The following is a 13,378-nucleotide window of genomic DNA, read 5'->3' on the forward strand; positions in this document are numbered from 1 at the left end:
AGTGTTTAATAAAATAAAATGGATGCAATTTAATTATTTTAACCTGCTTTATTTGGGGGTGGACCTGACATCGTCTAGGGGGGTCCGGGGGCATGCACCCCCGGGAAGATTATCTTTTTTAAATGTTGAAGTGAAATGCCTCAATCTGGTGCACTTTGAGCACAAAATGAATTTATGGGTACAGCTCTCAACACTCAGATGAAAGGGAGCTGTATACTTTTCAATAATCCAAACATCTTTAGAATATGATCACAACCAATAACAAATCATTTAAACTTGTTTATTCTTATCTTATGCTACCTAGTTAACATTCTTTCTTTTTATTTATGAATATTTTACTAATCACTCCCATTTTAAACTGTTTCTTTTTTTTTTACTGTCCTATAGTACACATTGGAATGATTTCTTACTTTATTTTTTACATCTAGGCTATATCTCGCTCGCTCACAGATGCTGTGTGCTCCTCCGTGGCAATGAGGGCTTGCGTTAAAAAATAATAATAAACATAGGTCTATTTGTAAAGTAGGGGGACACAAACGGGATTTCAAAAAGTGTCACGGTTAAACTCCTTATGAAGTGGTGAGGTGCCGCTCCACATTGCTTTTCTTCCCGACTGCAACGATGTATAATAATAATAATCTCGCGTTCATCGCATCCATTCACGACCCACCTATCACATCTCTGCGCCCCACCAGTGTGACAACTTGAATGCAAGTGCAAAAATCTCACAAAGGCAGCAGAAGGCATGCATTTCCTGTCTGAGACAAAGTCATGTGCCAAAAGTTTCCTGTTCTATAAATAAATTAAATATGGAATGTGAAAGGGGAGATAAACATTCAATAGACTGAAATTATATAACCTACCAGGCTGTGCGATCAAAGCACCACAGAGCCCAGGGCACGCTGGGTAATGCTGTTTGCTCACCCATAAAGATTCAGGAGGACAGAGCATAGTCCACGTGAAGCTAACCATAATGGGACGCTCCTACGCTCTGACACAGTGTCAGTGTGTTTGTTCACCTCCATAAATGTTTTGATAGGGCGAAACTTAATGGCATTGTAATCTTTAATCTTTGTGAGGGGTGATTTTATTTCCTCTCTCTCTGAGTGAAACTCTCCAGTTACATCACAAGTGAGCAAACATCGAGGAAAGTGCTTCCAATGAAAACAAGAGGTCCAACTTATCAAACTGATGGAACACACACACTGTGTGTGGATAGATATTATTGAACATGGGAGAGATGGTGTGTGTACAGGCACTAAAAACCCATCTCAGAGATAGGGTTAAAGTGATTGCATTGCACGGTCAGTAAACTCCCTCGCTGTTTTCTAATTCCTTTTGTCCTCAAACACACACACTCTCTTCATGATAATGCGTGTCCCTCGTCTTGCTCCTATGTTGACATTTCATGTTCTTTTTACCCCTGTTATGGCAACATCACTCAAAAATGAAAATAAATAAAAGGGTACTAAAATGTTTGTGGAGAAATAAACTGCAGAGAAAGCTGCCTTTTTAAATTATTTAATACATTTACCGGTTAATCTAGGGCCTTCATGGATTTAATCTGCGGCATATTAGTTTATTTTCCCTATTATTGCAAACTCACGGCAAGCTTTAAGGAGTGCTGTCCGAGACGTATTTGCTTTTACAATAAAAAATCCCCAGGCAAACATTTCCTACAAGTAACCCACAATGGCCCATGTGTGTTTATAGTCGAGTATCATACATATATGATTACATCCTGTGCTTGAAAATATTAACAGGATACAAATTCATATTTTATGGCTGATCAAATGTCATTTCAAGCTCTATGTCTGACCATATTGTGTGTGCGTTCATTAGTTTGCATGGATGTGTTGAAAAAGTGCATGGTAGCTCCTTATACAGCAGGAGACATGAGGGAAGAAGCTCCATAAGCTACAGTATTGATGAATCCACGATTAATGCACATAAAATATTCATTGGATGATCCATTAACAAATATGGCAGCAATACAGAGCACAGGAAGCACATCTTGGCTGCTTATGCATCAAGAAATGATAAAATGCAGCACAAGTGAGTACTCCTTGTATGTCTGACATGGGGATAACGGATATCATCGGTTTGGCTGCTAAGTGCATTCCTGGAGTACTTCAGTGACAAGTTGATAAAATTCAAAAGAAATTCTGCATCCACTTTCCCTCAGCCCACCTTGTCTACTTCTACTTTGGATAATTATCTCCTATATTTCCCAGAATTCCACTCGACAACCCCCGGAGAACAGGCGTGAACTTGTTGCATCCAGCTGAGTTATGTATACTGTATGTGTGGGTAGAATCAGCAATAACAATAGAGGTAGTAAGAGCAAGAGAGCTGAATTTTTCTACTCAAGAAAAAATGAGTCACACTCCTACTCAAAACACAGCGAGCCTTGTGGCGTGTTGTCGATGGAGAAATGGGTATCTCTGCTTTTTCTTTGGATTATTTCTCCATCTTTAACTGAACATGGGGAGCCAAGAAAAACACATTTTCATCAATTCTGAAGACCAAAAAAACTGAATTGAAAAAATCTCAGCATGAAATAATTACTTTGTTCAGTTACTTGTACAGTTCAGAAACAAACAAAATTGGTCCAGAAATATAAAAAAGGGTCTTTCCTTTTTTGGTCATATGCGGTTGGACAGAATAAAATGTATAGACGATGATGGTGCAAGGAAACATTTCAAGGGGATTATTACAATTATTATTTGTACCTGTTCATCCTGCGGGAAGCACACATGGATGCCACTTGCATGTTTTTTTTTTTCACTGGTATTACCAGTTAACCTACCAGTAACCCTGACTGCCAGTAAACTCAACTCTGTGGGGTCTAATGTTGCAGGCTAAGTGCTCCTAAAGCACAGATGCCAGGAAGTGAAAACATAAAAAACACACAACTGTCGCTTTAACAATCAAAGTGAATCATGTCTGAGAGAAGTGCTGAATATGAGATGTGTAAGAGTGGAACACAACCATAGACTGTATACACAACCAGCCCTGCGGCTATTTGCAGACTTTCATCACAGGTTTTCTTTACTATCCCTCACTTCCATCCCATCAGAAGGAGCCAGTGAGGAACGGATAGGCTGATTCCCCCCCTCATACATTTTACTCTCCCTTCCATTACGGCTCTGAGGCCAACAAAAGTTGACGGCATTATGTCATGGCTCGGTTCTTTCAGAGGTGTCCTGAGGGAGTTGCACTCTTGGCAAGTGTTTCTGTTTGTGTGGAAGTGGGAGAGAAAGTGTGTGTGAGAGAGTCTTCTATATAATGTTCATACTAACATTACCATTGGCTGACGGGAGAACAAAGACCTGTGTTGTGTGTCTTGGACATGGTAGCAGTTTCTAATAGGTTATCCAACACATCAGCAGTAGCTTCCCCAGCTTGCTGAGACTTGCAGTGGCATCACATGATGGAGCAACACCATCCCAACTCCCACTCCCCACCCCCTTGCAGCAGGAGCTCAAATCCACTGTTTAGAGCCCACACAACTAGCTTGCTCAGACAAACACCTCATGCCTGTTATCTCCTGTCACCTTGTATCATGCTTAGCTTCTTGTAGTAACTGATCAGTTGACCTGTGATCTTTTATACTAATCACAACATCTTCTTGAAAAAAAGTTCCTGAAAAAAAAAGTTTTGTTCCATTGGATTGAAAAGAACATGCAGGAAAACCAACAACAATCTTCTCAAATTAACTATACTGTTACTGGATGCTCAAAGCTGAATGCTATTGCCTAAAGAAGAGCTCACGTTTGGCTATAAGCAAAGAACACCATGGTTGCATGATTTCAACGTCACTATCACTGAGTAAATAAGTTTCGGAAAAAATTAAACACCTATCCAAATAGTTGCAGATCCTTTGTAAAGCAATTTTTTGACAACTTTCTGTTACTGTTTCTAAAACCATTCTTTCAACAAGTCTGAATCAATCTGGTGACATTATTTGAATATTTTTGATGAAAAATGATCAGGGTTGCACTCTCTTATTGGATTCACCGGTCGTTTTGGCTCCTAGTTAGATTTCTTTAGTTGAGTACATTTTTCCTCCAAGAAACTTATGAAGACTTACATAAATGCTTTTGCATGATTCTTTGAGGACAAACCCAGTTTCAAAGCTCTAGAAAGGATGAGCTTGAAAAAAATTGAAAACAACAGCTGCCATGCCCCTATCATCTTGGTTACCTGGAAATAAACTAATCCGTCATTGCTCCGGTCATTTACCTTGGAGACATCTTATAACGCACTGGTTGTACTGGATGAATCGCTTCCTTGTACTGAATTTTACACCAAATGTGACTTTTACTTGCGCAACACAATCTCCAAAAACATGACAGCCCAAACGCAAAAGCCAGCAGGCATCAGAGTGGAATTCAGTCGAGTAGCCCAAACTAAATACCCCGGCTCTGCTACAGCGATTCAAGAGAGGCATCTGGACGAAGCAGATTCAGTTTCCCCCCCTTACTCTCATTCACTTCGACAGCCGATGACGTTAGCTCCCCTGGCTTGGAATCTGCAACTGCTGCCAGCAAGAGTTGTGAATGGACACACACACACACACACACACACACACACACACACACACACACACACACACACACACACACACACACACACACACACACACACACACACACACACACACACACACACACACACACACACACACACACACCTCGTCAGAGCAGCTGGGTTCAGGTTACATTTAAACAAAAGAATTCACCTCCACACCCCTCATCTGCTAACACGCACATCAATCTGAAGAATACTCTGCTATTAAACCTGCTCACCTTATGTCAATATGTCAGCTGACATTAATAAGGGCAAATCCAAACAGATCTCACTGAAACGAAAACAGCCAAACAACTTAGCAGAACTTTTTTTTTTAATCTGCTGTGACCCCCAATTTCCTCAGACAGCGGAGCTTTTTAGATTTCCTGCTGCTCTGACATTTTTTACATTTAGTTTACAGTAGCCTACTGTGGCCGTCAGATGATACTCAGATGATCGTGCAGGAGTTTTATTTCACTGTATACTCATCATCCATAAAGTATCTTCCACAGAGACCGGAGAGCAGCGCCTGAGGAAGATGGAGCTCGGATGGCAGTAGCCCACTCAGTCGGTTATGTAACGATCAATTTGATTAAATAGCTTATGGGCTGCGTCTAACGGATAGCATATAATATAATGTGGCTTTATATAAGAGAGCGGTCACTTTATGTGATGGTTCAATATGATCAGAGCAGCTTCTTTTAGTCGATGAAAATCCATGAGTTATATTTTACACTCTGTCATGGAACAGCATATTGATTGTAAATCCCCTTTGATCCTAAGTTTTAAGCAAGTTGGTTTAATCCCCCATCTGTAGGTTCCTCTAATCAATGAAGAGTGCTCACAAAGTCTTGGTGGTAAACCCCAGACCAGCACTGTGTGAGATCGGTCTGACACAGAGGAGCCAAAGAGCGAAGGGAGCTGGCACGGGGCCTGCTTTGCCGCTCCTGGCCTGGGGATATAAATCACATTTATTTCTACTCCACTTGCACTGTTTTACTGATTTGGGAGGTGTGAGGACGCTGGCATAAAACATGGCAGTGGAAACTGGGCCTTCCTGCTGTGCGTCTCTGGGAGCGTTTGGACAGAGGATGCATGCCTCTTACTCTGGCTTGAGACACACTTGCATAAACAAACAGGAATAAACACTCTTTTATGCACTCCATTCACATTCTCCCACTGTTGCTGGTATGTGGCTGAAAGTAAGCCTCTGTGTATACTATCATCTTCCATACATGAGTGAGAAGTCACCACCAGCACACAGGGATCTGTTTGGCTCTGGGCCCTGTAAGATAAAACCCCTAATGATTCACACAGTTTAAAGGACACTCAACAACCTGTGACACATTTCAGTGTGTGCAGTGCAACAAATGTGAACGCAACTGTTGATCTACTCTCTTTTGTAGGGCCATTGATAAAGTCATGTTTCAGCTATTAACTCAAAGACCCGTCTCATCCCATAATGAGAAATTGTAAAAGGCCCTTTCTTCCACACACAGGGGGTAGGGACTGGGTGAGCACCAATGGAGCTGCTGGGACAAGCCCTATCTGTCATGGGTCATTAACTGCTCTTATTAATTCATGAAGCAGAATTCACCCGGCCCAGTCGTGCTCTTCCCCCCGTAAAACAAAACGTCCAGATTGACCCGGGGGTAAAACGCATTCTTCGTTCAGGGTTTGACAGCAAGTCAGCTTCCTGTTTCACTTCATTAATCCATTAGTTCCCATGAAACTCTCCCCGGCCTCTCTGGCAAACCTTTTTACTCCCAAGTATGTCATCATGCGAGATAAATGGAAGGAGGCGCACAGTCTTTTCCTGCGTCACCCCGCAACTCCACAGAGACTGTTGCCACATAAAACCACGTGCTGCCTGCAACCAAAGTTGTGTGTGAACTTGTTAGAGAGTGTGCCTCCAAAACTGAGTTACTTAGATTTTGAAGTTATAGTTAAAGGTTACATGATTTATATTTAAAGTATGACACACATACAGAGTTCCAATGAAGAATGAGGCTGCTGTTTACTTTATTTGAACCCCCCTGTACACAAAAGGTTCAGGGACCTCCAGAAGACTTTAAGGGAAACAATCATGGCATCAGACTACATGATGTTACCTGCAGGCCTTCTTTCTGACCTAATGACTTTAGGCTTGTCTTCTTCAAAATAGCCATTTATAGCATTATATACCCCTATTTGTCACACTACACCCTGGCCTTCTCATTGGACAGCAACACTGATAACCAGATTCTTCCTCTGCAGGCCCCCTACACCGATTTCAACATCAGTCACATCATTAGATCACGGTTCAAATGGCAGCTACTCTTCAACCATGTATTCCATGTAATCTGTTTGTGCCTCAGCATGTAAAATGTTGCGAAAGAGCGCATTCATTTGCAAAAACAGCGAAAGCGGATGTGGGAGGCAGAATACCCCACCTCCCATGCATATGTGGGATAACGCATATGATTTGTCAAAATCAGTGAGAATAAAAATGATTCACAAGATTGATTTAAGGTTATAATTGATCAACAGAATAAAAACGTCCAATTAGATGTGTTGATGGTGTCTGTGCTAGATCATAAGAATGTGTTTTTTTCCCCTCTGCTGCATCTGTAGGATTTACCTGCTGTACTGAGCCTACAGTCCGCAGACGTACCTACTGCCGTCATCATTACGATTATTCCCACCTTGTCTGCATATCGAGCGCAAATATGACAGGCCTACTTACTATTTGCACTTAGCTTTTTTTATGTGGCAACTTACCCTCTCTCGCTTTTAGCAGTACAGTGTTGGCTACTATGTTCTCCAGCTCCATCAAAAAAAAATCCTAAATGCAGGGGTTTCACAAGGGTCTGCAGCAAAAACACCGTCCTTTAGCTTGTACGCTGTGTGTATTCTCTTCACTCCTTGACGGTATTCGAGCAAATTTCACTCATATCAAAGTCGTAATGGATTAAACAGGATGTCATAAATGTGCTTGCAATGTAAGCCGAGCATGGTTCTTGTTGTGGTCTGGAAGTGCGGCGCTGCATTTCTACTCCAATCCCCCCAAAACCATTCCATGCGTAATTTGGCTGCAGTCTCTCCGACGCAGAGAATACTCTAATTGGAGGCACCGATGCAAGCGATTGAAGCGAACAGGGTTCTTTACAGCGGATTCTTTACAGCGGTACACCCGGACACTACCAGCTTTACATTAGAACGACAGGGGTTGGTTAAGCGAGGACATGAACGCGCCCCCCTCCCCTGTTGGTGCGTAATCGAAATGGGCTGGGCCTCTCTGTGAAAGCTGCGTCAAGCCAGAGACAGTAACAACTCTACCGGAAGCGAAGCTAAATTGTCACCAAAATAAAACCTTGTACTATTTCTTTTGGCATTGACCTGTGGTGCTTTGAAGCCAGAAACAGCAGTTGCAGGATAAAAAATGAAAAAAAAATGCGAACACAGTAAAAACTACAGCTTATTTTTCTGTGTCTTCCTCTCAATGGATCTGTAACAACTCTTCACATCAGTAAAGCAGCCATGTGAAGCAGCACAGGTGTTTCTACTTGTTACCTGATTAGACCTCCTACCAGTAGGGGTCAAATCAGGTAACAAGTGACCAAACCTGTGAAGGAGGTATTTGTCATGTTACAGTGCTGGAAATACATGCACATCTTCTAAAACCCTTGTTTTAACACTTAAAAGTGTTTGTTTTCTTTGTCCTCTTGATTAAAAATTCACAATGTGACATTATGAGACGATGGGCCCCTGGACACAGAAATACAAAAGGCCCAACCACCCACATAGGAGCAAGCTAAACATAAGTTGTGTAGCATCTTCTGATTTAGTTTTGTGTCTCTTTTGTAGTTATTGTTTGTCATTTTGAGTCTCACTGTAGGCCTATGCGTCGATTTAGTCATTTGTTGTTTTTGTGGTAAATTTGAGTCTATTAGGTACATGTCTCCTTCATTTACATTTGTATTTACAAGCAACTGACAATGTTGTGCCCCAGGGCCTGTGCCTGATATGCCTGTTTGGCAATACATTTATGCAAAGATGTAGGCCTAGTTTAAATTTGCAAATTAATTTATAGTGAATATAGAAAAAGGGCTATTAGGTAAAGTCGCCCTCTGGTGGTATAATTTCTAAATGAAGAACATACCTATCCTTGTGTATGTCCTTGTATGATGGATAAATTGCATTAGGCAGCTTCTTAAAGATAAAACGTTTTCATTTGTCTTTTTCAAAGTACTGGGTTATGACACGTGAATTGTTAAAGAGATTCATGCAATAACCCATAATTTATAATGAATAGTAGCACCCTTTTATTTGAACAGCATGTTTATCTGTGCCATACCCAGGTCATAGGCTCATGTCTTTATCCCTTGTTGGTAGCATTTGAGAAAAGTCCAGAACCTGATATTCCAAAAGGAAATATAGTTAGTAAATATTGTAATTAACATTTTATTTTTAAGTTGTCTCATGATCTTGATCTCCCATCATCTCTAGTTGACCATAAAGCAGGTTATGTAGACCTACATGATGTCACCTACAGTGTGGGTTAGTATACTTAATGGACATTACATTTATAAAATAGTTTATACACCTTATGTAGGGGCAATTTTCTCAATAAGGTTAAGACAGATCTTATTCCATATGTATGCCCTTATGCCTATAGTCAGATATAAAACAGATTATGCAGTTCCTATAATTCCTTTAGCATATTTGACCCCTCTCTTTTTTACCTCCCAATTCATTTATACCCCTCTATATTATGAATCCAATGCAGCAAAGGACTTTTATTTTGAAGGAATCTCGGAATTCCTACTGTTGTAACTGTACGAAGCTTGACTTATTTCCTCTTTTTTTTGCATGCAGGCTGCTGTTAAGTATTCCATGTATATGCAAAAAGAAAGAACATACATTGAATCTAGGCGGAAGGCTATTTCACTTGTTACCAGGATAACTCGTAGTAGAGTGTGTACCTACGATAAGGGCTGAACACCGACAGCCCTCTGCTGCAGCAGCCGGGGTACAGGGCGTGCTGAGCTGCTGCTTCATATTAACTCACCGTATCGGTTCGAACGACTAACAAGCTTGTTATTGACTGATGAAGGCAGATAAGATCGTTTTCTCCGGACGCTTATCTTTATAAAACAGGACATGCGGAAGTCTGGCTGATCTAGCTTACATTGAATTACTTACATTAAAATCCCCTTTCCTATAAGATAGAGCATAACAAATGCTCTGTTGTCTGCATGTTGGTTGTAGCTCCATCACACAGGACCAGAAGGGCACTTGCTGCTTTTGGCTCAAATAACACCAAATATATAAAACTGTAATGCCTTAATACTTCATTAAATACAACAAAATGAAGTAAAAAACAATAGGCAACACGGTCAGATGGTGTGGTGGCACAAATTTGTCCAAGCATGCCATCCATAATGAAAAATTAAACTCTTTAATGGAGCATAGCATGTAGTTTTGTCAATAGCAGGCCCACATTTCTCCAAATAAAAAGGCTTAACATATCACCGACATAATAGAAAGTGCTGCTGTAACATAATTGCTAAATTGTCAACAGAGTGATCGTACATAAACACTTTCTTTCATTGTTTCTATAAGGTCCTGCAAAACAGAGCAGCTATCACATTTCTTTTCTCCAAATGAAATTAATACAGTACACTACAGTACACAGACCCAGCATGTTGCATTAAAAAGGAAAACACTCATGATGTCTTAAATTCAAATTGAACATAAAACGTATCAGTCCGTACAAACTGAGAAAGGGGCTCATGGATTCAGGGTTAGTATTCGTCTAAGTTATCGGCTTTTGGTATTGAAAGGCCTCGGTCCTTCAGTGCCAGCATTTTGACTTTCTCCGTCTCCTGTTTGGATTGCTGTTGCAACCTTTGCTCCTCCAGAATCTCCTCAATGGAGACTTGTTGAAGGACTGTGTCGGAGGGCTTATCCATATCCTGCATAGAGGACATTAAATCTGTCAACAGGCCTAATACAAAACTCATCAGACATCAGCAAACAGCTCACTGTACTTCCCATGACAGCTTGATATTAAAAAGAGATAGTCAGTGTATCACACAGTAGAAAGCTACATGTGTTTAATCTGCCTAAAATGTATCAAAATCGTTTGTTATATTTAGAATACATCCTTGACCCTTCCATCAGAAAGACATCTCCGACAGGAAACTGGAGCAGTTATCTATGCTCTCTTCCAAAAAGGCAGGAAACAGGAGTTGCAGCCTTAATTTGTTAGTTTGTGTTCTATGTTTTAAGTCACTTCATTTAGTTCAGATTGACTAAAGTCACAGAACAATACAAACATTCCAACTAATTGAGGCTGCAGTTAAACCTGCAACTTGCGCATTCTTGGAGGCAAAATTAGTTTCTCCGTCAATGGAGTCTGGAGGCTTTGAAGAGAGCATAGATCAGGGGTGTCCAAACTAAAGTCGGGGGGCCAAATGCGGCCCGTTGTCCATTTCTAATTGGCCCTCAGCAAATTCTTAAAGTATAATGTTATATGGCCCAGACCTGAAACTCGTGCTTGTCTTATATTGTACTTCTTAAATATATATGCGAACCTATATTACACAGTAGTTTTCATGTATTAATAAGCACACTATTCAAAGACATGCAGTCAATTCAAACTGAGAACATGTTCTAGTAAATCTTTGATTTATTTCCATAACAAGCTTTAAATAGACCCTTCATATTTCCCCTTATAAGCAATCTGAGGCTTCTGTTTTAAGGGATGAGCTGCAACAGGATAACTGACACCCTCTGGAGAGCTGTGATGTTTCATCATATTCAAGTAAAAAGCATAATTGACCTACATGTGATTGATTTAGCTTAATTGTAATTTAACCTATGAGGCAGTATACCTCACCTCTAGTGAGGGGCCCAGGCCTTTGTAAGTTTTTCTGTATAGTGGCCCTCAGTGAAAAAAGTTTGGACACCCCTGGCATAGATATTTATAACAGCTCCAGTCCACCCTCAGAAAGGTTTTTGTGGTGCAGGGTAAAGCAGTGAAAATATTCTAAATGAAGCTGCACTTAAAACGGATATGCCTTTTTTTTTTTCACACCCATTAATGTGTCTGCATATAAACACATCTCACCTCTACAAACACAGCTGCAGCCTTGTTCACCAAACAAGGATTGTTAAAATTAATGAGCATTCGTAAAAATGCATAAATATATATTAATTAAGAGGGGCCAAGCTCTTTTGTTCTAATTTAGTTTGTAACCTTGTGATCTACATACATTCATAAACATAATGTTCACTGGTTGTTTCGATACAAAACAGACAGTAGCCACTTATTAGTATTACCACTTATTGGTATTACTAGAACATAGAATAGGCAACACAAATGTAGAATGAACCATCTCTGATTATTAGACTGCGTTAGGGTCCTTGGCCACTTTGTTATGTGAACCTCAACTGAAAGACTATACAAATGTGAATATACTGCTTGGCTAAATTAAAAATGGTATTGTGCAATGACCAAATATTAAGGCTGTAACAGTTATTTTCCTTATTGATTAATCTGCCGATAATATTCTAGGTTGAACGATTGCTTGGGCCATAAAACATATTTAAAAGTCTTGTTTTGTCAGTCTTAAGCCCAAAGATATTGCATTTATCATGGTATAAAACAAATGACCTAGATTAGACGAGCTCTAGTCACCATCCACTGTTGTTTGTTTTGCTAGTTGTACCATCCAAACACAGACACACACACACACACAAAATGAGGATATTCCCACTTACTATCTCTCCAAGTAGCACTACATTCTCTCCTCTCACAATGAATATTCCTCTGGGGATGTCACCAAATTTTTTCCCCACGTGGATGCGTTCAACTGTCTGATGAAAAACTAGATTTGCTGTGAGGACAAGAGAAACAGGTTGGAGAAATAAACTGCTGAGTTAAAATGGCATTTTAAATCAAACTCTTCATTAAATAAACACATCAGGGGGTGGGATATCGACAATGATATTTAGCCCATTTTTAAAGAGCCGATATTCTCTGGCTTGTGTTTTGAAGCCTTATTGAGTCAAAACAAGTGGTGGATAATTAAATAAATCATACCAAACTGATCAATGCTTCTGAGGTAACCGATCAGTGTCCTGCCATCTCGGAGCAGCACCAAGTGCTTCTCTGCAAATAGACCAACACATGCATGGTTAATTAAAACATTAAAGCGGTTACAAATGATCCAGTTTGTGTCAGACACGATGCCTATCTTTGAACGTTTTCTCCGCCAAACCATCTCCATCTGCCGGAGCGGCTCCTCCGACAGGACTTACTGTCGATGTCGTCAATGAGGCTTGCCGTCCCTGGTACGTAGTTCATCTTGGGCTGCTTTTAATTTGCTTCTTATGCCTTTATGTAACGTCAAGCCATGAATGTTTCAAAAATATGTTTCTCTGAAGTGAAGTACAGGAAGCGCCTTTATACACGCCCGGGATAAACTTCCTGTAGACACTTAACCCTTTCAGCACTGCTATTTATTTCATGTTGTCTTCCTTACATTTGTAGGTGTACTGTTTGAAGAAAATATATTTTAATAAATGTAAAACCAAAGATAAATATTAGTTATAGATAAAAATATTCGTTAAAATGAGAAATATGATATATTTATGACGTGTTTCCTATCGGCTGATGCACAGGCGACACCAGAGATCGTATATAAAGACAGATTCGGAACAACTCAACACATTTGCTTGTGTAACATTATTAACACAAATGAATTGTTCTATCAAACACAGCCAAAGTCTCCTCCACGTAATGGAGGTAACGGAATTT

The 13,378-nt window shown here is 40.2% G+C and overlaps 2 protein-coding genes across 2 annotated transcripts in view; both read right to left on the bottom strand.

Annotated features, from left to right (window-relative positions):
* Positions 1 to 7,803, bottom strand: part of grk5l (G protein-coupled receptor kinase 5 like) — a 31,081-nt gene extending 23,278 nt beyond the window's left edge. Inside the window, exon 1 of the mRNA XM_079686403.1 lies at positions 7,333 to 7,803. Coding sequence (XP_079542529.1) covers positions 7,333 to 7,384 — 52 coding nt within the window. The 5' untranslated portion in view covers positions 7,385 to 7,803. The remainder of the gene's footprint in view (positions 1 to 7,332) is intronic.
* Positions 7,804 to 9,991: 2,188 nt separating this feature from the next.
* On the bottom strand, positions 9,992 to 13,035 carry lsm1 (LSM1, U6 small nuclear RNA associated). Its single transcript, XM_079690402.1, has 4 exons — positions 12,880 to 13,035; positions 12,662 to 12,730; positions 12,340 to 12,455; positions 9,992 to 10,529 (listed from the first exon to the last, which is right to left on the bottom strand). The coding sequence occupies exons 1-4, from the start codon at positions 12,923 to 12,925 to the stop codon at positions 10,359 to 10,361; spliced, it is 402 nt and encodes a 133-aa protein (XP_079546528.1). The 5' UTR covers positions 12,926 to 13,035; the 3' UTR covers positions 9,992 to 10,358.
* Between the last annotated feature and the right edge of the window lie 343 nt (positions 13,036 to 13,378).

Source organism: Notothenia rossii (genome assembly GCF_949606895.1).
Source record: "Notothenia rossii genome assembly, chromosome: 6".
NCBI lineage: Eukaryota > Metazoa > Chordata > Actinopteri > Perciformes > Nototheniidae > Notothenia > Notothenia rossii.